Below are 24,130 nucleotides of genomic sequence, written 5' to 3'. Positions count from 1 at the left end.
GTCTGCCTCCCGGACCGTAACACGAAGATGATTCCACAGGAGAGGAGCCTGATAGCTGAAGGCTCTGGCTCCTGATCTACTTTTGGAGACTTTAGGGACCACGAGTAACCCTGCGTTCTCAGAGCGCAGTGTTCTGGTGGGATAATATGGCACTATGAGCTCTCTAAGATATGACGGACTATTGAAATGTTATCGAACCAAATGCATGAAATTCTGATTTTGTGGGGCTTGTGAGGCTCAAAAATGTATCAGACATGTGTTTGCCATGTAAATCTATGGGGAAAACTCTTTTTGGCCCAGTGGCATCACGTGATGGATGTAGTCCACTGTGTGGCCACTACAAAAATTGGCTTCAAACCTCGGGGCACTTCCCGGGGGAAACAGCTAGCCTGGCTCCATGGATGTATAAAGTGAACAAGATCCAGTGTTGGAGGTGGCTCTTCTTTGATTCCTATGACAGTTGCTCAGCGGCACATGAAGCCAAAAAATATCAAATTATCCAGATCCTAAAATTTTTTTTTTTTACCCAGATCCTGCACATTGTTGGGCCCTCCTCTAACTTGAAAGGGGATAAAAATAATCTAATGGTACAGGTCTTCCAGACTTTCGCAATGTTATCGAACTGATTGGATCAAATTCTGGCAGTGAAACAACATTTTGGGGCTATTGTGATGCTCAAAAAGTGTACTCACAGATTTTCTCTTTGGGCCCCCAGGCATCACATGACGGACTCTGAAGTTGTAATTCTACATTTGGCCACTATGTCAAATTGGCTACAAAGCGTGGCACAAGCCCCTTTTACACTGCCAGATTTTCCACGAATGTTGGGTCATTTTGCTGGCAAGCTGCGAGCGTTTAGACACACAGAGCCAGATTGGCGAGTTGATCCGAGGCCCAATTTTCCACCTCGTAGGGTAGACATATTGGTGGAACCTTTTTGGTTTAAACAGACGGAGGTGGCCTTCTGCCACGGGAGGAGCTGTTGATGATGCCGCACATGTGACCCACTGGCGGTGGATAAACAAGAACAGCTGATAGCAGGAATTAGCGAGCAGCTAGTAGCAAGAGGGAAACACAAACCTGACAGACACTGTAAAGATGAGCAACTGGGGAGATGAGAGAATCGGCCCAGGGGCTTGCCTGGCTCACAGACAGTTTTTTGTCTGGGCCAGTAACTTCCTAGAGTCTCCTCTGGTTGCCTGACAACCAGGTCCCGCCCCAAAAAAGCCTAGTGAGACGTGATTCGTTTTTGTACAGATTAATTAGTGAGGTTTGGAAATGCTGGTGGGTGAATTTATTTACCTTTGAACAGAACCAGGCCAGCTGTTTTCCCCTATTTCTAGACTTTATGCTAAGCTAACGGGCTGCTGATTATAGCTTTACATTTGGGATTCCCTAAACACACAGAGTTTTGCCTAGTTGAGCATGATCTTGCATGACGTAGCAGTGCATGTTTTGGTGAGCTGTGTGACTGTCTTAGCCCCAATCAACTGTGCTCTGAGCTCATTTTTAAGTCTTCCAAGATGGAGGATGAGTTACGTTAGTTTTGTCTAGTCGTGCTAACGTCAGAATGTCATAACATACCATGTGCCATGAAAATATTGGATCAAATATACTGGCCAGCTAATAACACATTCATACATAAGATCAGTTTATTTGATGCACGTCAGTTATGAAGGCTTGGAGAAAATACTTTTCATGTGCTCCTGTAATCTGTAATTTGGTCTCATACCTATATGTACATGGAAACTGATAGTTTGCCTCGCAAGCCTCTTTGGGTTGGAAATCTATTGGGCCAAGATACTACATACTTCTGCTATGTTGGCCATAATTTAGTCCATTTAAATGTCAATATATTTTAGCACCACTTAGTTGTGTATATTTTTAAGTATAATGTCATGGTGGTCAACTTGAGAATTTATCAGCAGTCGGGTAAAAGTCATTTGAAAATCTGCAGGGAATTATTGTCGCAGTACAAGGAGCAAAAAACTGAGTGCATCCATGTGTTAGATAATGGACACAAAAAATATCATCTCTGTTTGAAGTGAGAGTAAAGTGTGACGTCCCCTGTAGTTTCAATCTTGGGGTTAAGATTAGGTTAATAAACAACTTTTTAGGTTACGGTTTTGCAAGCTTATCCAAAAAGTGACCAAACCAAATGCGAGCCGATGAGAACACGCATCAGACACACAACAGTCTGTGTGACACAGGAAGTAAGGCTCGGGACCAGGCTGAAACTGTGTTTTTCGGCAGTCCCCTTTACATTTACCATACAAACATGACAATGGCATCGATCTTCTCATCTTAATCTCAGCAACACAATGAATAAACGTTGGATTTTGGATTCAGGAGTTGGTCCTGTTGTAACTCAAAGACTGCAGGTTTCATTTGAACTTCAACATCTGACTAACTCCTGTTGTTCTGTTAAGAGTGTGTATTCATAGCTCATGTTTATGTCTGTAATTCAAAAGCTTTTTATCATCCTGCACAGCCCAGATGTCCATTATACCTTTGTGAAACCCAAATCCTGTATTTGGCAGGAAACACTACAGACAGAACACGACTCCGTCTGAGCTCTACAACCGCTGACACCTCAGAACTGCACTGTACATATCAATTTGTGTTTGCTCTGGCCTCATAAAATGTTCCCACATGATTTCTTACTGCCACTGTTTCCTTGAGTGCAGGACAATGGAACGCCACAGGCACGTTGCTCGTGGGGAGGAGTTCGACTACCCTCCCATGGACCATGGTGGTTTCAGTCCATCGCCTCACCCTCCTCCATGGCAGGAACCCCCGCCTCCCTATGAGGTTGCCATCAAGACCACGTGCAGCTCTACACACCTGCGACGCGCATACTCAGACACACACCTGGCGACAGAGCCCCTGTTTGGACAATCAAGAGAGATCAGCTTTGAGGTGTGACACTCGACGATACGGACGTCCAACCACACTGTACATCACAAGATAATTAGCCATGAGCCTGGGGTTTTTACTCAGACTCTGCAATAGCTGTCTCCTGACAGCAACTAACTTTATCAAACACTTGAAGCATGTTTCTTCCTGACGTTGAACAGTGGGTCCTCGCATGTTTTCCCTAAGTTTTCTGTAATTACAATGCAGGTGTAAATGCATATTTAAACATATGGTGAAATAAAAGGTGGATCCCATCGGATTCAGCATTAGCAAACCAAAAAAGCAACAAAACAGAAGTGTCAAAAAACCACGTCTTGGTGTCATCGGGAGGGGGGGTGTTGCAATCGCAACAATCAAGGCAAATTCAACCCATCCCTGTGAATTCTGCTTGATCTGGCAATTTTGTTCAATCACTGCAGCTTTCCCGCATATTTCACCAATCATCTTGTTTCCCATGAGTCTCACCTCCTTGTTTCTAGTTGTGAAGATGCAGACATGTGTGCCTCAGAACGTCTCACATTTACCAACAAAAATTACTGCCTAAGACTGTGCAAGGTAATTCCTTGGTGTTATGCACAGAAGAGGGGTGAACTGTTTTGCACAGCGTGCAACGTTGTGGTAGAACACAAACACTTTTGTACAGCAAACACACATAGAGAATGGCTGACACACACGGACGTTAGACAAGACAAATCACTGTGCCAGAGACTGTTACATTCAGATCTACTGAAAATGTGGAAAGAATCAAGGTGAGTTAGATTAACTATACATGGTTAGTGATAATGTTAGTGTTGTATAAATCACAAAAGGATAAGCCCTGTTTCCACCGAGCAGTACGCTGCAGTTCAGTTCGGTATGCATTTTTTCTGTTTCCACTGTGAAAAGTTGTGGATGGTACCAATGGAACCGTTCCTTAGCGTCCCCATGTTTGGTCCCCCCTCTGTTGGGGTACCTAGCACTAGGGATGTAACGATATGGAAAATTTGATATCTCAATTATAGTGACCAAATTATCACGGTAAAGAATAATATCGCGATATTTTTTAAGTGCTGTAAAATGTCCAAAAAATAGATACATTGAAATAACTTCACTAAATCTTGTAACTTCCTTATCATACTAAAATGTTAACAGCAAAAATCTTATATTAAAATGAAACTTTCACATTAAAGGGGCAAGGGATTGGCACAGCAACAGAAAAATTTATTTTAAATGAACAAAATATGTAAACAAATTACAGGAACAAAGCTTATTTGTCTGGTGCATTTTAACAGTCAGCAAAATATGTAAACAATTTATATATTATTTATTTATTTATTAGCATGAGAGGAAAAATATATATAAAACAAAACAATGCAAGAGTAGAACAAATAACATACAATATATAGAATAGATATCACAAAGGTGCAGGAGAAACCAAAAAAACCCTAAGGGCAATGGTCATCATTACACAGAATAATTCACATATTAGAAGTGTGCATGTGAGTGAGAGGAGTGCCTGTATGAGAAAACGAGCGCTTGTTCTCGTGTGTGTGTGTGTGTGTGTGTGTTAGGTCAAGACTGTGAGCAGTGAATTTAATTAACATTATAAAACCGAGAGTCCCCATTAAGGCTCTCGGTCAAAGGTTAACACGGCAGCGTTTTATGTTGTTTCCTTGAGCTTATGTCGAGAAAGCATAACTGGCCGTCTATATCGATTCTAGCTCGCCATACAATAACCATAATCACAGTGATTCAATCATAGTTAATCTCAATTAGCGTTACGTTACGTCGGTTTATATTCTGTCTGCTCCGCTCAGTGTTTTCAGCTCCGTTTCATTTTGAAACACTTAACGTTAGCAACATAGCTGCTAATACGGCTATTAGCTACTCAGCTAGTATTAGCTCCTAAGTGTCTTAAACGAAAACGGAAAACCTAGTCGCCGTTTAGGAGGACAGATACGGCTCAAATGTCCCGTATACGTCGAGAGTTACACATTATGACAATCTTAGTAAAACCGAAGTCCCTCACACAATAACTGACGTTTGCATAGCATAACTTGCATTGGCTGTAAAGCTGTGGATGATGGTCACGGAGATGAGCCAGCAGATTTGTAGTGTTGCTACCCTTCGCAGCAACTTTCTTTCTGCATGTTCTGCACACAGGATAGTTGTCCTCCACCAGCTGTCCCTCGGCATTCTTCAGAAACCCAAAGTACACCCAGACCTCAGATTTTGTGCGTTTAGTTGGGGGGAAAATGTCCTGAGTGCCGCTATCACCACCTTCCGCCATGTTTTCATTCTTTGTGTTTACACATGCTACGCATTCACGCAGCGCCTGCATCGCGAGACTTTAATGAGGCTGTTATTACATATCCTGATAATCCACCGCGATAATGCAATTAATTTAAACATAAATGGTAATTCTTACTGTGTAAAAATTAACCGAGATTTACCGTAATATCGGTAATCGTTATATCCCTACCTAGCACACAGATCTGGTACTAAAAGGTGGAGCTGTGAACACTGCAGTCTGATTGGTCAGTAGAGGACGGTCACTCTGTTCAGGGCTGAGTTGTGTCTGGTTTTGCAACCTGTTTTACATTAGTAAACTATAACTGTATAAAAAAAAGAAAAAAAAAAGAATGATTTGCTGCCTCTCACGGCAGCTGTAGTCTGAGAAAAAAAAATTCAATGGGCCGACTGGTGGCAACTTTTAAGGTGGAACATTTACTTGTAATGTTACTCAATGCATGAGTTGATGACGTGAATCCATCAGCACACCTTAAATTTCACTGTGACCATCACTTTAGGTTTTATGGTCTCTCTTGAATGACATGCTCTTTTAATATCTTTATTTTGGTTCCAAAGGTACCTCACTTAAAGTGTTTGGTGGAAACAGGGCTAATAGAGGCGTGCTTGCCTGTCTGCGTGACAAACTGTGTTTGTGTGTGAGCGCACGCATAATGAAGAAAATAGGTTAGGAATACCTATTATTGACTGAACAGGAATACCTGTTTACCTAAAAGGTTGAATAAAGCTCTCACCTTGTTTAAAGTTACTTATAACACTCAAAATAATGTTTTAGTTTTATTCTCACTGGAACAAGTTGCCTTCGTTTTTTTAATTAATTATATAAAAAATAAAATAAAATAGAATAAAATAAAATAATAAATGAAATTTTCACCTGATTGTAAAGTTTAATTGCAAATACCCCCCACTGCAACATGCATCACAATTTCATAGAAAAGCTGCCATTAAAATCAGGTATGATAGGCCACAACAATGTCCCCAAAAAGCCTGCAAAATCCTGGAGGGACTCTGCAGTGACACACAGACACAAACTTAAAAGTGCGGCCGACAAAAAATACGGTGACCCACTCACCCCTCTCTCTCCAAAAAACAAAAACCACACAGGTGAACATGAGATGCTCATGTAGATAATGGGTGTCACCGCTCATATCCATGTGACCAGGCTTTTTCTAGAGAGTATAATGTGTTTCTTTACAGGCAGTCAGTCAGTAAACGTATGCTCCTCAGTAGGTGACTCAGTCGCTTTAAATGGTTGAAAATACAGGCCTGGTCTCAAATTATTTTTATTAACTGTATTTAATTGGAATTAAACACAGAGAAGAAGAGTACATGATAATAATGCTTGTTTTCTAGTGCAGGAGCTAAAGTGCTTTGTAAAGGCTGAGCTTTATATTAAGTTGGTGTTCCTGACTTTGGTAATGGCAGATTTTCACCTGCAGCAGGTTCGTTTAGGGGCATCAGTTGCCATGGTAACAGAAGCACACAGGAAATCCAGGATTCCCTTCACTTCAGCTCCACAAATCTGGATAATCCTCCTCTCTGGGATCCTCCTGCTGACTGCAGAGGGCAGTTTACTTTTTTTGCTTTCTCCTCTATCAAACGACGCAGTGATCCTTTGTTTTTCTGAGAATGTCGGAACCGTCGTTCTGAATAAATATTTCCCCATCAGGATTAACACGCTTCACCACATAATGGACATGATGATAATTCACGTTGGGAAAGTAGCGGTCAGGCCCGTAGACATTTTTTTTAGTTCATGTGCCACACGTACTCGTCAGCTTGTTGAAAGCAGGGGAACGATGACTCATCTGACCATATGAGTTTTTCCACCGCTCATTAGACCACTGCAGCGAACTGGCAACACGGCCTGAGCTCTAAGTAACCATACGATCCCTCTATTTTAAAGGATCAAATCAGTGTTTGTGCATAGTTTAGTGAAAAAAAGTGCATATTTGTAGCACATTATTTTCAGATTTTCAGTGTTTTTTCGACGTCTGTTCCCATCCATACATTTCAATGGAATGTGCAAAGAAGCTCACAGAGAACCTAAACTTGTTTGGGGAAATAAAATCAATCACTAGTTTTAAAATTCCTTTGGCATTTAGGTGCTGGTGGGAATCTCAAATGTACAAAGCCAAACAAGGAAAGTGTGAAATCTCTCAAATCTTGTATATTGGAGAACTCCCAGCAGGACATCCTCGGACCAATATGGGAGAATTTTCAAAATCTGAATCTCTTTGACAGAAACATGCACCAAATGAATGTAATGTAAAAAGCTAGAGCCTGGAGCTGAAGCCTATCCTTAGTGAGTTTTTTTTACATGGCGGCGGAAGCTATATGAACGAGCTAACCCTCGTCTGCTGAGTTTTAAAAATGCTGGCTATTTTGTTGCTTTCTGTTGACGTCACATCCCTCCTTGAGTATATCCAATCAGCACCAAGTAATCCCCAAGCCCCAGCCAGGAGTCTTTCGGGGCCGTTCTGAGTACCTACTCCGAGGCAGGGACTTGTTTAGCCCCCGTAAAAGTTCCGGAACTCTGTTCCTCGGGGGTGGTTCCTGCGGTGGAGACACGCATCAACGGCCCCGGCCCCGTAAAATTACCCCGAAGTTCCCGCGGTGGAAACGGGCCTATAGAGACATAGCCATTCACCATCACATTCACACCTACGGCGAATTTAAGGTGCTTTCACCCCTGACCTGTTCAATTGAACTCAGGTTTGTTTTCCCCTCGGTGCAGTTCGTTTGGGCAGGTGTGAACACAGCAATCACACTCATGTGTGCACCAAAACAACCGGACCGAGACCTTCTTGAAGAGGTGGTCTCAGTCCGGTTCCAAATGAACTCTGGTGCAGTTGGTTTGTGGTGAGAAGGTGTTCCGACCTGGATGTGAAGCAACTGCAGTCACATGACACATTGTTTGGGTTAAACATGAGCATGTTACAGTCCTGGAGGATTATTAATGTGCACCTCCTCCTGTACTGCCTTAATATGCACATTCAGCACATCCAATGCATCAAAACATTGTTTTCTAGTTGGAGCCGCGCCTCGTTTTCAAACTGTATGGTTTGACTAAAATGAACAATGACAGCAATATAGTCCACGATGAGCAGCGCTAAAATCAACCTGCGTAGTTGTCCCTCCATTGTGACATTAGAAAGTGTCACATTTATCTTGCAAGTGTACTCTTCTTCAACGTTTGCTTTACTTCCTGGATTTTTCCCACATGGAAATTCTGACCAATCAAGAGCAGCTTTCTCACACAAGGCATTTGATCTGGTCCTCTTGTAAATGCTGCCGTGAGAACACGAACCAACTCTAGGCAATTATACAACTTTGGGACAACATGAGTCCCTGATTCAGACCAAAGGAGACGACTGTAGGTCTGAGAGCAGCCTTAGAGTCACCAGTTAGCCTAACCTGTGTGTGTTTGGACTGTGGTCAGAGGTTGGTGTACCCCTAGAAAACCCAAGTTGACAGAGAACATACCTGCGAACTTGCAGACCCAGATGGGCTCCCCCACCCCAGGGTTCAAACCACTAAATGTCTTGCTGTCAAGCGACAATGCTAACCACTGCACCACCGTGCCGCTAAACAAATCTTTGTTAATCACAATCATTAAAAAAGAAGTGATTGGATACCACTAATGATTTAACTGAATATGCATGTCTGTAGTCTCTGCGGGTTGATCATGATATTAATAAAATATTTGTAAAAATTCATGATGTAAAAACACAAGAATTTCCGTTTTATCAACTGCCATGCATTACACTGTGTTTCCTTTATTTTTCACAGTTACATAGTTGTTAATAATGTATTCGATGGATATGTGTCGTCACTGTCAGCCTTCATTCAACTGTCATAAAGTATTATTTGTGTGGAGGAGTCCCACAGCCTTCACTGCCTCTGAAATAAGATGCTGCACTTAACTGATGACCACAAATACACTGTTGTGATCTCTGACAGCACAAGGACGACTGGCTTCAGCTGCTCTGATGAACACACACACACACACACACACTGGAGATGACTGAATCACAGGATTAAGGATCCACCATGTTGTTTAGGACTGTTTCTTTTATACCTCTGAATATCTGCATGCTCCTGAAACGCTTTAGTCTTGGTAAAGGTAACTCAAGGGATAATCTTGCAACATGTTTTTAATGTGTGTGTGTATTTAACTTTATTTAATAAATCAGTGATTAAGGACACAGTATCTGAATCATTAACCATTAAATGACCTCTGTCTGTGTTTCTGCTGTCCTCCAATACTCACTGGCAGTAATGGACACAGGTACATTTTGTGGTCTACAGGAGTGAGAGAAGCTGTTAGTGAGTGAAAATGGATCCACAGTCAGGTTTAAAAGGCAGAAACCACACATCCCTGGTCCTTTCAGAATTACGTTTCAACAGGGCTGCCAAAAAACTTCCAGGTAAGGGTGGTGTTCAATGTTTTATAGGGATGTCCCGACTGAATCTCAAGGATCAGGATCAGGGCTGATCAAGGCATTTTTAACTGATCTGGATCAGATAAAATGAGCTATATAGAGGATCCAGTCCTTTGTGTAATGTCAGCTGTCACACAGGTGTTTTTACCTCCGAAGCTTTTTTGCAGAGACACCGGAGCGCAGCTGTCTCCAACTCTCCACTCTCCTTTTTCCCTCCACTCAGCTGAGCTCCTGTGTTGTGCCCGGTTGTGTTCACACTCGGCGTGAATAAAACAATTTGCGCAAGTGAATTACATGTAAAGTCAATGTAAAGAAGCAATTAGACGTGACGCGAATGATGCAAAATACCCCTCAGGTCCCTCTTATAAAAAATCACACCTTTCCCCTTCAGGACGTTTTTCATCCTTGTTGAAAAACAACCATAAAAATATTAAATATTAATATTTTTTCTACTTTTTTTGCTTAAATCTTTTAACCAACTCCTACTCAGGTTATACATATCAAATATTCATTAATTTTGAGGATTTTTAACCCTTTATATGCCATTTCTTTACATGAAGTCACTGTTACTTTTATGTAATAAATGTTGGATTCATTTTTTTTTCTAATTATCACAGTCTGGGATATGTGAATGATTAATAACAACACCAATTTTGATGCATTATTATTTTTTTGTGCACTTTCAATTTTTCAATAAACACCAACACCTGTCCTCTTCCGGACGTTTTTCGTCCTTGTTGAAAAACAACCATAAATATATTAAATATTAATATTTTTTTCTACCTTTTTTTTTGCTTAAATCTTTTAACCAACTCCTACTCGGATTATACATACCAAATATTCATTGTGTGTGTGTGTGTGTGTGTGTATATGTATGAGTGAGAGAGAGAGAGAGAGAGAGAGAGATGGAGAGAACAGTAATGTAACCTTGCAGCAACCTGCAGCTCATAATTTGCAATTTTTAGCTAAACAATTACACACATGCACATGCAAACACACACAGACACACAATATTTTTTTAGTATCCATATCAACACTAACGTAGCATTTATTTTAATTTTTTTTTGCAACAATGGCTCGCAAACCTCAATAATGAAAAAATAGGAGAAAAATACAGGCAATTTTACGGCTTATTATTTAGTGTGTGTTTGCTCTGCTGGGGAAGCAGGAGAAAATGTATGAGTCAGCATTTTAGTAAAAACTTCCATTTTGATCCCCTAACTCTGGAATACATGACTAATATCATCAAATTCATGTTTCTAAGTTGCCATGAGGATGTGATGAACAAATCCGGAATTTATGGTTTTACATTTAGCTATATTTTCACATAGGGATTTGACATTGTGTATTTTGAGTCCATGTACACACACACACACACACACACAAACTAATATTGCAATATTCACACACACACACACACACACAAACTAATATTGCAATATTTTTATACAGACCGCACTGTCACATCCTTGTGAGCACAGCAAGACCATTTTTTGATCTACTCTGCATTTGCCCTCCCTGTTAGGGGCCTATAGTGCTTCAAGTGGCCAAACCAGGAATTGCATTGAAAAGACAGCAGGGCCCCAAAAAATGGAAATTGGCCCCATCTGTTTGTTTTACCATTCTTGGGTCTCTCTAACCAACCTGACTGCCAGAGAGAAAAAAAATCACCTTTTTTATGTAAATTGAAGGGGAATCAAAAAATGTTGTTTTAATGGGTTTCAATGGGGACGTTTTTTGTCTGAGAGGGCGAGGTGTCGTAAAAGGTTGTCATTTGTGTATTTTAGGCCTGATTTAGAAGCGGCTTTAAAATTTCAAAAATATCACCAAAAATAAGGTTTCTGATCAAATGTCATGCTGTATGCATGAACACAGCCAAAGTTAGCAAAAAATAAAAACTGAAAAATGACTGAAAGGGACGTTTTCCGTCCGAGGGGGACCGGAGGGATACACAAATAAAGCAGCGCAAATAAAGCAAGTGGCATGATTTCGTCTCATACACTTATTCGCGAGACTTGTAAAATCTGAACCTCAGCAACCAGCTGCACCACAATATCCAATCATCACTGAGATCCTCGGGGGACATCTGATGCTGAGGACGTACTGGTGGAAGTTCATTTATTGATTCAACAATTTCAACAATTTCTCCATGCCTCGACAGGTCAGAGATCCATCATAGATCGGACTTGGCTCTGACCTGTCTGATCCTGGACAAAGGACCTCTGAGGTACCGGTTTGTCCCACAGATGCTTGATCAGATTGGGATCTTGGGAATTTGAAAGCTAGGTCACGTTCCTTGGGCCATTCCTGAGCAGTTTTTGTTAGTTCATGTAGAATAAGCATATCATTTTGTTATAGATTGCTACTACTGAAAAAAAAACAAAAGAAAAGAAAATCATGACAGAGATGTGTTAGAATCTCTCTATTTTTAATTTAATGTGAGTTCTTCTTTGAACGCAGGTGTAGGGAGCAGTGAGAGCTGGCATTGGGGGAGTGTCTCTGGGATGCCAGAGATCACTGTCGTGGGACCAACTAGACGAAACACTGGTGAAAGGAGGTTCCCACCTGATGACCCCAAAGACATGTTAGTTATCACTGCTCACTGGTCTGTATAGTTAAGCCTTGCCATAATAGCTTATCATAGGGCTTAGGAGGTTATTCACTGAGTGCTGATCCTTTCTCTAGAGCACAAATTTCTTGTGTTTATTTGAACCTAGCACGTTATATGTGAATGTAAAAGGCCACTGACAAAGCGGTGATATACACCGATCAGCCAAAACTTTAAAACCAGTGGTGGGTGAAGTGAGTAACATTCATGTGGATGCCACTTGACGCCCTCCACCCATGCAAACACAGCTGTGGGCTACATAACTCCCCCTCACAGCAACAGTACTCCCTGATGGCAGTGGCCCCCCCCAGCAGGAAAATGTCCCATGTTACACTGCAGAAGCTGCTCAGGAGTGGCCCGAGGAACGTGACAAAAAGCTAAAGGCATCGACCTGGCCCCCCAGATCCAAATTTGATCGAGCATCCATGGGACGTGCCGGTACCTCAGATGAACCCCTAATCCAAGGTGGGACCTCTGGAAGGTGTCCTGTGATGTCTAGCACCAGGGTGCTGGCTTCGAGGAGTACCGTTGCTGTGAGGCGGGCTATTAGTTAGCCCACAGCAGTGTTTGGGTGGGTGGAGGGTGTCATGTGGCATCCAAATGAATGCCATGGCCAAATGTCTCCCAGCAGAACATTGCACTGTTGCAGAATGATCAATGTTACTCACTTCACCCACCACTGGTTTTAATGTTTTGGCTGATCGGTGTATACATATATTATTATAGAGTATTCTAGTGGCAATGCTGGGGACTGCCAGTGACTGAGTTTAAATGTTTTAATATCTGACCTGGGAAATATCAGAACTTTGATGACTGCACTGGAGATCATGTTAATTTGGTCAATAGATGGCAGATACAACACATTTGTGACCGACCATAAAACATACTTTTTCACCTACTTTTCCATGAAAATTTTAAAATTAATTGATTATTTCAAAGGGTTTTCATTGACGGATGATTTTGATAGCTTGATGTCTGGGAAAATTTGGGATTAAATAAGTTAGTGCGCATGTAATGTGTGTGGAAACATGCAAATGTGAAAGTATTACGTGGTCTAATATTACAATAAAGGAGCATCATCAGGTAATCAGAGCAAAATTTAGCCCCAAACTGGCGGTTACAAATAAAGTCATGGAAAAAGTGCATGATTATGTTAACTGTTGTTTTACCAGGATATTTTGTTAAGTGTTATGTGTGAGTTGTTTGTGCAGTGTCACAAATGTTAAGTTGTTGTGGACCTCAGGAGGATCAGCTGCCAATAAAGACTCATGATAACTGATGTGTGACTGAACCTCTCCATCTTATNCCGTATGTAGACCAGTGAAGACCCCCCTGCTCCACCCCCAGCAGAGCTCCACCTCAGCTCAAACACAAACTGGCTTTATCGGCTCACACAGAACTGGGACTATAACTCTCTCCTTGTGCAAACAGCTTGCCCAAACAGAGGCAAAGTGACAATGTTCAGAGCGTGCGCCCGCCCTGCCCTCCATTCCTCCTCGTCACTGGAAACCCTTCCTCATACAACAACACTTCCTCACACAGCGAGGATCCGCTGCTGCTGCTGCTGCTGCCACATGAAAAGCACACAGTGCCCGGCCAACATGCGACACCAACTCCTCTCCTACAGATTTTCGGTGCCGTAATCTCTCCAAACCCGGATATGCTTATTGTGCGAGGAGAAAAGGCGAAGCGGCAGAGGAGCACAGAATGAGAGAGGCGCGGCGGCGGAGGATCAGGATCAGGATCAGGACTGAAGAAGCTGTTTGCTGCCAGTTTTCAGAGCGACACACGGACGTGATGAGCGGAGTGAAAGTTGATGAAGAGGAGAAAAGAAATGGTGAAGCTTTCAGGCCACGCATCTGCTGAGCAGCTCCTCACCAAGACTTCCTATCAGGTACACAGAGGATCGATGTTTATCACACGCGCGCGCTGGGATGATTTACGTGTTGCATATATCCGTGTTATTCTCCTGGTGTCAGCTTCCTTCTGCTGCTGCTCGCTTCCTCCTTTATCTGTTATCACACACACACACTCACATTCCCAGTAGTAGTCTTGATGCAGTGTACCTGAGCCCTCTCCTCTCTCTGTCCTGCAGACTGGCTGCTGCCTCTGAGGGTGAGGTGGAGGTGCAGCTGTAGCTGGGCGAGGTGAATTCCCACAGGGCAGGGGGGCTCCGGAGATGCCGCTCCCTCAGGGCATGCTGTTCTGCTTGGGCATGCTGCTGATGACCAGTGGCGGGGTCATGGTCCTGTGCTTGGGCCTGCCCCAACAGTCAGCCCCGCTGTTCGGGGTCGGGCTGTTCCTGGGCCTGGGGGGCTTAGCCCTGCTGGTCAGTGGGCTCTGCATGGCCATGAAGAATCTCCAGGTGGCAGTGCCAGGACACTTCCTCCTGCATCCCCGCACGGGCACACGCTTCAGCCCGCAGCAGGCCCTGGCGATACAAAGGTAGGCTACCAATGTACGGACGAACGTGCATAGGTAGACAGAGCCATGGCGCTTTGAACACAGACGTTTTGGGGGTTGTTGTTTTCTTGGGTCGGTACCCTTCAATTGGGGTCAGAGGGATCAGGAAAGGTCCTTGACACACCAAGCCGACTGCAGGCCGTCGGTCAATGTTGGGCCGTAGGTGAGCATCTGTCGCCCTAGTTTTTGCAGTGTGTCCCGCACCATCTTAGCTTTTTTTTCTCCCACTGAATCGGTGATGGAGACGGCATAGCCCGCCAAGGAATGAAATCACTCTGATAGGTAGTTAAACTTCGTACACGCCAAGAAAAATAGAAATGATAAAAGCAAAAAAAGGCTGAAGTCAAGAGGCGTGAGATTGAAACAAACTTGTCCTAGGTTAGATTATTTTTAGCCATTGAGCTCGTTAGGAGAAGTGGTTCATAATTGTTTAACTGTTCACCAGCACACAGTAAATATTCATTGTTCTTTCAACATCGGGTCGCGTTGCTAACTGGCTAATTAGCATCTTGAATTCATCCTGTCGGTAGTCTCGCTCACCAGACCTTTCTCAAGAAAAGAAAGGTCTCGCTGCGCCGACTCTCACTTTAAGATTGGAGAAAAAAACGCCCCGGCTGCTTGTATTTCTTTCAGCCGATCACAATTGTTCTGGGCGGTGCCACAGCAACGGGGCGCTTGCAAAAATATTGCCGGGGGGAAACAGGTTTTGGTGTAACACGCCCACAAAAATATCACCTACAGGACGCGAACCATGGCAGAAAAATGGCTACATCCCCGCAAGATCAAACACAGCAAAAGTTAGTAAAGGACGTGTTGAAAACTGCAACCGGAGGTGGTAGGGCGGGACTTCAGCGGGTGGCTCGTTCCGCCCAATGAGAGGCTGATCTATGCAGCGAACTTCCGCCCACTCAGACTATCCTGTCGATATCCTGATGTCCCTTTTTGAATGAAGAATACAGACTACCGCCACCTGCTGGTGTGGAGAGTTCTTTCCGCTCACTCAGGCGCTGAATGTATGTACTAGTTGGCTGTAGTCTTTGCGGTGTGTTCAAGTGCAACTTTTTGGCTGTGACACTACTAATGTGCAGCAACACAACAGTCTGCCTTCGTTGCTACTAGTTCTTTGATATCAGTTTGGTGTGTCTGGACCTAAAGGACTTCAAGTCAACTGATGGTGGTGCTAGAAGAAAAGTCCTGGGATCACCAAAGAAAGTAGGATTCATCCTCAGGGAACTATGAAACAAATTTCATGGCAATCCATCTAATAGTTGTTGACATATTTCCATCTGGTCCAAAGGGGTAGACCCACTGACAGGCCAGCTGATATTGCCATGCCGCTAGCACGGCTAAAAGGTTGGAAACCCCTGGCACAGAGGACAGCGAGCGTAGAAAACCCCTTTTTCTCTATAAACAAACTCTGCTTTCTTAAACATTGGAAGCGAAGACATTTCCAGGCTTCCCTCAAGTTGTTCAAGATAAATAAAAGCACATACAGACAAATACCAGAACACACCATCCGAGCACTGAGCTGACAAACACTCTTGTTGTTGAACAGATCTCTTGGACACATCACTGCACATTAGTTCTAGCGCACAGTTTGGCAAAGAGCAGTGAACCGCATTAGGAAGTTGAAAACACTGGACTTGTGACACTGAGAAATTGGACTGCAACAGATTTTCTGATTATGGACTGATTATAGAAGTAGGTCATGGAGAAAACAGCAGACACACATGCATGTGGCTGACAGACTCCCCTGGCATTGTTTGAGGTGATGATAGCTGGCAAAATTAAACAAGACATGCTCTGCTCATTGTCCGGCACCGAGGAAGAGAGGCGCCAGCAGCACCATCCATCATACACGCTTTTTCTGTTTCCAGACACTGACAAAACTCAGTGATCAGTAACTCTGAACCTGAACCATTTGATAACTGTGAGACAAAACTGTGTTCTATTAAATATCTCTCATAAGAGAATGATGAAATGAATTATCACAGGGGAATAATATGCAAACAACAGAATGCATTATCAGAAGGAAATGTGGCGTGAATGCTGCGACCTGAAATATACCACTGGAAAAGTTTTCAGTTAAGGAACAGCTGAAGGAGTATCAACTGTAGGACATGGAAGCATGAAAGAAATTCAAAGGAAAGAAGTGTCAGAACTGAAAGCAGTTGAATTTCAAATTAAAGTGTTACGTGCTGAGAGGAGCTGAAGTTTTGCTGATGATCAGTTAAGGTCTCATCAGACACATCCAATCAACATAGACAAGTGGCGACGAAGGCCTCACGTCACCTGTGTCTAGACCAAAAAGTTGCACCCGAACACAACGCAAACTCTACACCCAACAGCCAGCTTCTTCTGAACCTGCATGAGAGGAAATAACTCCACACCAGTAGGCGGTATCTAAAAATAGCAACGGTATCAGTTTCATTACCGTCATTAAAAAAAATCTGACGCCCATATAGGCCTATAGAGTGTGCCAGTAAACCTGGAACTCCATTAGTGCTTTTGGCACTTCCGGTTCTCTCGTCTAAAAGTCAATACGTTTTTTGAATGGGATTTTGGTAAATCTAAAAGTCAATACGTTTTTTGAATGGGATTTTGGTAAAATGTCTCAAATAACGTCTGTGGTTAACAAAAGCTTAAGCGAGTTTCAGGTTTTGTTCTACGACATAAAACACGTCAGTAAATACCCTTCTTGTGAATTTTGAAGCTTTTACGTGTCGTAAAAAAGGCGGTTGCTAACAAGTTGCTCAATATGACTACAAACCCTGTCGGGGACATTAAACGTCATCACCCCCGAACAGGCGAGAGTGCTGGCAGTCCGCCATTACAGCTTCTTATTAAGCTTAAACAGATTTCCCCATTATACAATGTTTTTCAAATAAAGCAGCCGAAATCAGTTGAAAGCTTAGTGGCGGTGACGTCAAGAGTCATGCGACCGTGGAGTAGTCATGTAGTCCGTTAAAGCCTAACGTTAGCTTTTTACTTCTGGCGATCGCATTTAAGCTTCAAATGCGGTATGAAAGGTGTTCATATGTGAAGATTATCTCACTGAACAAAACCTGTAAGTATCATAAACTTGTGTTAGCCACAGAGCTTATTTTCTGACATAATCCAAAACGCAATGCAAAAATCACATTCACTTTCTCTTTCGGGAACCAGCGCCATGCTAAACTTCCGGGTTTTGACGTCAGCCCTGGCACACTCTATAGGGGCCTGATATAATATTAAATTTAATTTATTTAATGCCTAAATAATGAGTGTTTGTCCAGCACCTATGTATGTGTGTATGAGTTTTCAATTTAATACTATTACAATTTAAAACTAATAGTAGTCTATAATGTTTCTCTTATAACTGCCCTCAACTGCTGTCGGGAGATGACATTTGATAAAGTTTTTGGATGTGACGTCGTCACGTGACAGCTCGGATGTGAGAAAGAGAAGAAAAGATGGCAAGCCGCGAGTTGGTTCAAAAAAAAAAAACACAACTTCACAACTTCTGCAAGCAGCAGCAGCAGCAGCAGGTCCAGTGGCCGTCAGAGTGAAGGAGGGAGAAGCGCAACCCGAACCACCCAAAAGAAGATGACTCTGGGCAGTCTCCTTCAAAGAAAAGCCGATGCGGTGGCTGGTCCGGTCGGCACCATACAGGAGCGAGCAGGAGCAGAGACATTCTCGGAACCCATCGGCTGTATTCGGCATCTGACTTCCGGCAGACGGCGAATACAGCCTCTGGGGGCAGACCCCCGATTTTTTGGCAGTCCGGTTTGATTTGGGCAGAGGAGGCAAATTTCCGTTTCCGACTTCCGTTTAACCTGGCAACAACTGACACACCAGAAGAAAATCAGAAATGCAAGTGTGACGACTTGCAATGAGAAAAGAGTATATTGCCTACTTTTAGCGGGTTTTCCCATGTTAAAAAAACCTCCATATACGCATTCAATTTGGTGGGAAAAGGGTTCAAAACACAGTGTAGTCACTGAAAAGAGTTGACGGCTGGTTGGAGTGTAAGCATTGATAAAAGGTATGGATTCAGTTGAGGTCTAATGACTGAAATATAGTTACGTACACTTCTCGTTGCCTCTCTCACTCTCTCTCATTCTCTTCAGGAGGTTGGACAGAATTCGTCGAGAGATGTCAGAGGACTCTGTCAGCAGGGCACCAGATCCCGAACCCTCTCTCCCGTCCACCCCACCGCCCTGGACTATGGAGCCGCCTCCGTCCTATGACACAGTGATGAAGAGCCAGGAGAACAGCGAGCAGCTTAACCTCGCGCTCTAGTGGACATCTTTACTCTGTGTTTGTGCCTTTTGTCTTCGGTTCTCAGTGGGAACCTCGAGCCAGCAGTTGGTGCTGTTGATGAACTCGCTGCAAGGGGCCTCTTCTGTGCCTTAAGACAGCCGCCCTGAACCCAAACCTGAGCACAAGCCAAGAGGCAGGAAGAGACTGCAGCTGGTTAAAGACTTAATATTTGTACAGACTAAGCCCCAATGTGGCCTCCGTGTCTACTAAACGTGTGTGTTGTGATTGATTGTGAAAGGAATTGAAATGATCACTGCAGCTGCTCTGCTCTCTACACTAAGGGCCTTTCTTGAGACCAGGATTATGTAACTTTTACAAGAGGGTTAAGGGATTCATGTCGACAGTCTGGCTGCAAGCCTCCTGTAGACACCTGATTAAGATATTTTATTGGCCTGCTTGAATTTATGTGACCTACTACTGTGGCTGCGCAGCACTCCTCTTCAAACACGATAAGAACTTTTCTCATGGCTTCACAGCTTCTCTTTGTACCTGCACTCTCTCCTGTCATAACTTTGCTCAAGGTTCATTGACAGCTTACTACAATGCAAAGTGCCTTAACCAGTGACAGCAGAATGTTAACAGCTTTGTATCCTGTGATTGCAGAATGTCCACTGTTACTTCTATGTTGTGATGTTACTATAAACTAAAATGAATGAATAGCTCCTGAGCTCTCTGTGGGTGGTGGCGCACTTAGAAATAATGGATTGTTTATTTAAAGGAACAGTGTGTTTGATTTAAGGGGATTTACTGCCATCTAGTGGTGAGGACTGCAGATTGCAACCAGCGTTCAGCTCAGTGTTCATTGTTCAGGAGGTTTCTACCAGGAGCAGTATTATCCACAGAGGTCTCTTCCTCTCCAGAACAACACACTCATTGAATAAAGCAGCTTCATATTATTAATCAGTGTTTCTCCGAGCCTGTTCAGCACTTTGCAGACGGGCCACTTGCCCAGCACCAGCTAATATGTGCCCACCTTATTTCTGATCCAGATGTTCAGAAGTTTTTACCATGAGCAATATTATCTGCAGAGGTCTCCACCTCTCCAAAACAAATGGACCCAATGATTTCAACCAGTAAAACCACTGAATACAACAGTTTCATGTTAAAACTTGGTGTTTCTCCAATGCTGTTTGGCATGTCAGAGACGGGTAGCCAATGTGTGCTCACCTTTTTTTCTGATAACTTAAGATCCAGACATTCAGCAAGTTTTTACCGTGAGCCAAACTATCCCGAGGTCTCATCCATCCATCGGTTTTCATCTGCTTATCTGGGGCTGGGTTGTGGGGGCACTAGGGGGAGCAAGGTATTCCAGACGTCCCTCTTCCCAGCAACGCTTTCCAGCTCCTCCTGGGGGATCCGGACCAGCAACGCTTTCCAGCTCCTCCTGGGGGATCCGGAGGTGTTCCCAGGCCAGATTAAATATATAACCCAGGAGGATTCTGATTAGATGCCCGAACCACGTCAACTGACCCAACTCTGAGCTTCCTCCAGATGTCTGAGCACCTTACCCTATCTCTAAGGCTAAGCCCAGCTACCCTATGGAGGGAACTCATTTCGGACACTTGTGTCTGGCATCTCATTCTTTCGGTCATTACCCAAAATGTAAGACCATAGGTGAGGGTTAGGATGTAGATGGACCTCTCCAAAAAACACGGACCAGGTGATGTGAACTGATAAAAACATTGAAGTAAGCAGATGCTAACTATAGTGGCCGACACAAAAAGCCCTGTCTAAAGCCAGTGTTTGGTTTGCCCGTTCTAGGCTACTCCAGAAACATGGCGGTGCAACATGTAGATCTCTGTGGACGAGGACCGGTTGCATATGTAGATATAAAGGGCTCACGCTATGATAACACGATTCTTGTTTTCAGGTGATCATACACTAAGGAAAGCAGACTTATTATATTCCATTTCTGCCAGTATACCTCCCTCAATCCTGCACACTGGGCCTTTAAAGAGGGAAATCTCTGGGAAGGTGGAGAAGAGACAAAAAGACTTTCTTAAAATCATGTCCAAACCAAGCAAACATAAACACTCACTAGGCTCAATACTGTTCAGATGTTCAGTTGCCAGCCTCCTTGTTGTCAGCAGCTTGAGGCAAGGTGACCTATCAGGTACACACCTGCAATTTTATACCTGACCTGACTGGCTGTCTGCAGGCTGTAATAACCAGCAGAGTGGAACCCTAACTGCGCCTCCTCCAGCCTCACCTTCAAGCCCTGACACAGAACAACACCAAACCTTTTCTAACTTTACGACAGGTGCTTGAGTTTTACACATAAATAAGAGCTTCATTAGCCAGCAGCGGCTGCAGCGATGGTCGAGGGGAAACCGTATCGATACGGGCTGATAGTTGCGGGGCTGTGTGTGGCGGCAGTCGGCCTCTTCATCATGACTCAGGAGCAGCCACACATCTATGCCACAATGTGCGCTCTGGGCGTCACTATGGTGTGTGTTGGGACTGCGTGGAGCCTCTGCCAGTGCTATCCGAAGGTAGACTGTGTGTGTGTGTGTGTGTGTGTTGGGGAGAGAAGACAGGAAATAAAGTGTGATTGCTATCACACAGAAATGGATTTGGTCATGGCAAGTGTGTGTTTGTTAGGTGATTCTGGGTCCTGAGATTCAAGAGAAAAGTCCAGAGGATGTGGTGTGTACTGCAGCTGGAGCAAGGTACTGTCTCACACACACACACACACACACACACACACACACACACACACATTCACACACACACATTCACACATGCATAGTGCCCTAATGGCTCACAGACAAGTGGGTGTTCATTCAGGCCTTAATGATTCCCTGTGGTCTGTCTGTGCATCTCAGGATGCTAAGCGACCATCATCTCGTGGGTGAACATGGCGACAGGAGCAATGCAATGTGTCTGCAGGGGGGAAAGATCTGCACAAATACACTGAGGATACTAACTTTATTATCTTAAGGGGAAAATTAATGGTGATGTAATGGAGTAGCTGTGGCAGCAGAGCAAAGGAGAGAAGCACAAGAGAGGAAATATGGGATTGAAGAAAAAGGAGAGATTGTGGTTTGAAGGTTTTGACTGAAAGGATTAGTTGGAAACATGATGGTGGAGAATGAGTAATGCTTCCCCCCCCCCCCCCCCCCTCCCTTAACAAGGACCATTAACGTTCCCTTGATTAAAGCACTCGAGTCTCAGTCTGTATTGTGGCCAGCGGGTGAAAAAAAGGAGGTTGTACTGCGCAGCTCCTGCATGAGTGTTTGTAATATTCCGAATGTTCAGCAGCCAGATAAAGACATGCACGCTCAGCAAAACCCTCCCTCAGATTAAAAAAAAGTAAGAAAATGAGGACAAAACACTCGAACCAGACTTCTATTTCTGTCTCTCCCCCCTCCTCCCCACCCTTTTTGATTTAATTTTAGGCATGCTGAGGCTCTGCCAGGTTTCTGTGGCCAAAAGTCGAGTAGCAGCAGACTTCTTCCCGAAGCCCTGAAGAGCCACAGCTGTCCTACGCTGCACCTGGTCTGAAGCAAGGACATCATCATCCTCCTCCTCGCTGGTCCAATTAAATCACTACACCACACTGCACTCAGGACAGATCCTCTGCTGTATTTTTATAACCTGTAACAGCTGAATTTATTTAGTTTTTTGCTGTTTTATAAAGTGACTGATTTTGTGTCAGAAGTCTAAATAAAGTTGAATATGCACTGCATCTTAGATCCAGAAGATGGCACTATTTACTGTATGAAAGAAAGAGGCTGTGTGTGTTTAGCACATTTGAGGGACAGTGAGTGACACTGAGCTGGCCTACATTTATTCCACTCAGACACATTTTTGCCCCATAATGTGATTAAAGGGGTCCTCAAGCAACTTTCTTAAAGGGACAGTTCACCCAGAACTCAAGACTACATATTTTTCCTCTTACCTGTATTTACCTCTTCGTGCTCTTTATCAGTCAAGATTGTTTTTGTGTGAGCTGCTAATTGTTGGAGATATCGGCTGTAGAGATGTCTGCCTTCTCTTTAATATAACGGAACTAGATGGCGCTCAGCTTGTGGTGCTCAAAGCTCCAAAAAATACATTTGAAAAACTCAACAATAATGTCTCTTTCCAGCAATCATGACCTTGTTGTGAGCAGTTTCATGTAGGAACTATTTTTTTGCTACCGAACTACACCCAGCAACTGTATAATGGCACAGGTGGACGTGTGCACCTACTCATGGACGAGAGGCTGATGCTTGTGACAGCGTGAGATGTAAAAAACTATACTACACAAACTGTCACACTACACTGTTAGTAAAACAACTTGATTGACTTTTGGTTTCACACTGGACATGAACAGCAGGCTCCTGGGTGAAAGTCCTGAGTTTGTTTGACCCATCCACCCAATGAAGGCTTTCTTGCTATTTATACTACAGTAGTTGCCTGGAACATCATCATATGCGGCTGCCTGGGTTGTCGCATACCATTGCTGAAGTGTGCCTCCATGCATCGGTGTCTAAATCCGGATTTATACTTGTGCGTCAGCTCTATGCAGACCCTACGCCGTAGCCTATGCATGTGGCCTACACCATTGTGAGCATTTATACTTGTGTGGTTATACTCTGCAGTTACACCTCCAAAACATCAGGTGGTGACGGGATTTCTGTGAAGTGCTGTAAAGTTTAGTTGATTCAAAACACACATTAAACATAACTTAATAGCAATAATTTCAAACACAAGTACACAAATCAGCTTCACTATAACTCGCAGCATTCACAGACAAACACTTGTCTTTATCTGGACACATTTTCTCCACAAATACAACATGCTAACGTTATTAGTACAAGCCTATAGCATTTTACATTGTATGAATTAGCCTAGCAACAAGCGGAGATTTCCTCCACACATATGAAGCCAGGATAAATCACACACAGGACTTAAAATGCTATTTTTGTGGAGGCTTTATTGTCTTCACAATTTATTGTTTCTCATCTATGAAATAAAAGTAAAAAAGCTTTGTTTCCACTGAGGGAAATGGTTTCAGTTTATGCAGTGTCATATGGTTACGTTTCTGGGGAGGTGCACGTCAGGCTACAGAGCAGTGTACGGCATCAGTTTGACACAGAGGTATAAATCCCGCTTAACACTG

At 43.5% G+C, this 24,130-nt stretch overlaps 3 protein-coding genes across 3 annotated transcripts in view; all 3 read left to right on the top strand.

Moving 5' to 3' along the window:
- si:dkeyp-51f12.2 (uncharacterized protein LOC100151460 homolog) overlaps positions 1-4,107 on the top strand; it is a 6,449-nt gene extending 2,342 nt beyond the window's left edge. The window contains exon 2 of the mRNA XM_050056028.1: positions 2,688-4,107. Within this exon, the coding sequence (XP_049911985.1) occupies positions 2,688-2,925 (238 nt within the window). The 3' untranslated portion in view covers positions 2,926-4,107. The remainder of the gene's footprint in view (positions 1-2,687) is intronic.
- A 9,550-nt stretch (positions 4,108-13,657) lies between these two features.
- On the top strand, positions 13,658-19,923 carry si:dkeyp-51f12.3 (uncharacterized protein LOC107988041 homolog). The gene is made up of 3 exons (XM_050056029.1): positions 13,658-14,152; positions 14,354-14,703; positions 18,831-19,923. The coding sequence occupies exons 2-3, from the start codon at positions 14,438-14,440 to the stop codon at positions 19,000-19,002; spliced, it is 438 nt and encodes a 145-aa protein (XP_049911986.1). The 5' UTR covers positions 13,658-14,152; positions 14,354-14,437; the 3' UTR covers positions 19,003-19,923.
- Positions 19,924-20,977: 1,054 nt separating this feature from the next.
- bsnd (barttin CLCNK type accessory subunit beta) lies at positions 20,978-22,700 on the top strand. Its single transcript, XM_050056030.1, has 3 exons — positions 20,978-21,515; positions 21,625-21,692; positions 22,422-22,700. The coding sequence occupies exons 1-3, from the start codon at positions 21,339-21,341 to the stop codon at positions 22,525-22,527; spliced, it is 351 nt and encodes a 116-aa protein (XP_049911987.1). The 5' UTR covers positions 20,978-21,338; the 3' UTR covers positions 22,528-22,700.
- The last annotated feature ends 1,430 nt before the right edge of the window (positions 22,701-24,130 follow it).

The sequence above is a fragment of the Epinephelus moara genome, chromosome 10, assembly GCF_006386435.1.
Source record: "Epinephelus moara isolate mb chromosome 10, YSFRI_EMoa_1.0, whole genome shotgun sequence".
Taxonomy (NCBI): domain Eukaryota; kingdom Metazoa; phylum Chordata; class Actinopteri; order Perciformes; family Serranidae; genus Epinephelus; species Epinephelus moara.
This window is presented reverse-complemented; position numbering and strand designations above follow the sequence as displayed.

What these genes read in the sequence shown, in the direction of transcription:
- bsnd (XM_050056030.1), top strand. Translation starts at nt 21,339, where the DNA reads ATGGTCGAGGGGAAACCGTATCGATACGGGCTGATAGTTGCGGGGCTG. An exon ending in TCTGCCAGTGCTATCCGAAG is followed by an intron (nt 21,516 to 21,624) that starts GTAGACTGTGTG and finishes TGTGTTTGTTAG; the next exon opens with GTGATTCTGGGTCCTGAGAT. An exon ending in TGTACTGCAGCTGGAGCAAG is followed by an intron (nt 21,693 to 22,421) that starts GTACTGTCTCAC and finishes ATTTAATTTTAG; the next exon opens with GCATGCTGAGGCTCTGCCAG.
- si:dkeyp-51f12.3 (XM_050056029.1), top strand. Translation starts at nt 14,438, where the DNA reads ATGCCGCTCCCTCAGGGCATGCTGTTCTGCTTGGGCATGCTGCTGATG. An exon ending in CAGGCCCTGGCGATACAAAG is followed by an intron (nt 14,704 to 18,830) that starts GTAGGCTACCAA and finishes CATTCTCTTCAG; the next exon opens with GAGGTTGGACAGAATTCGTC.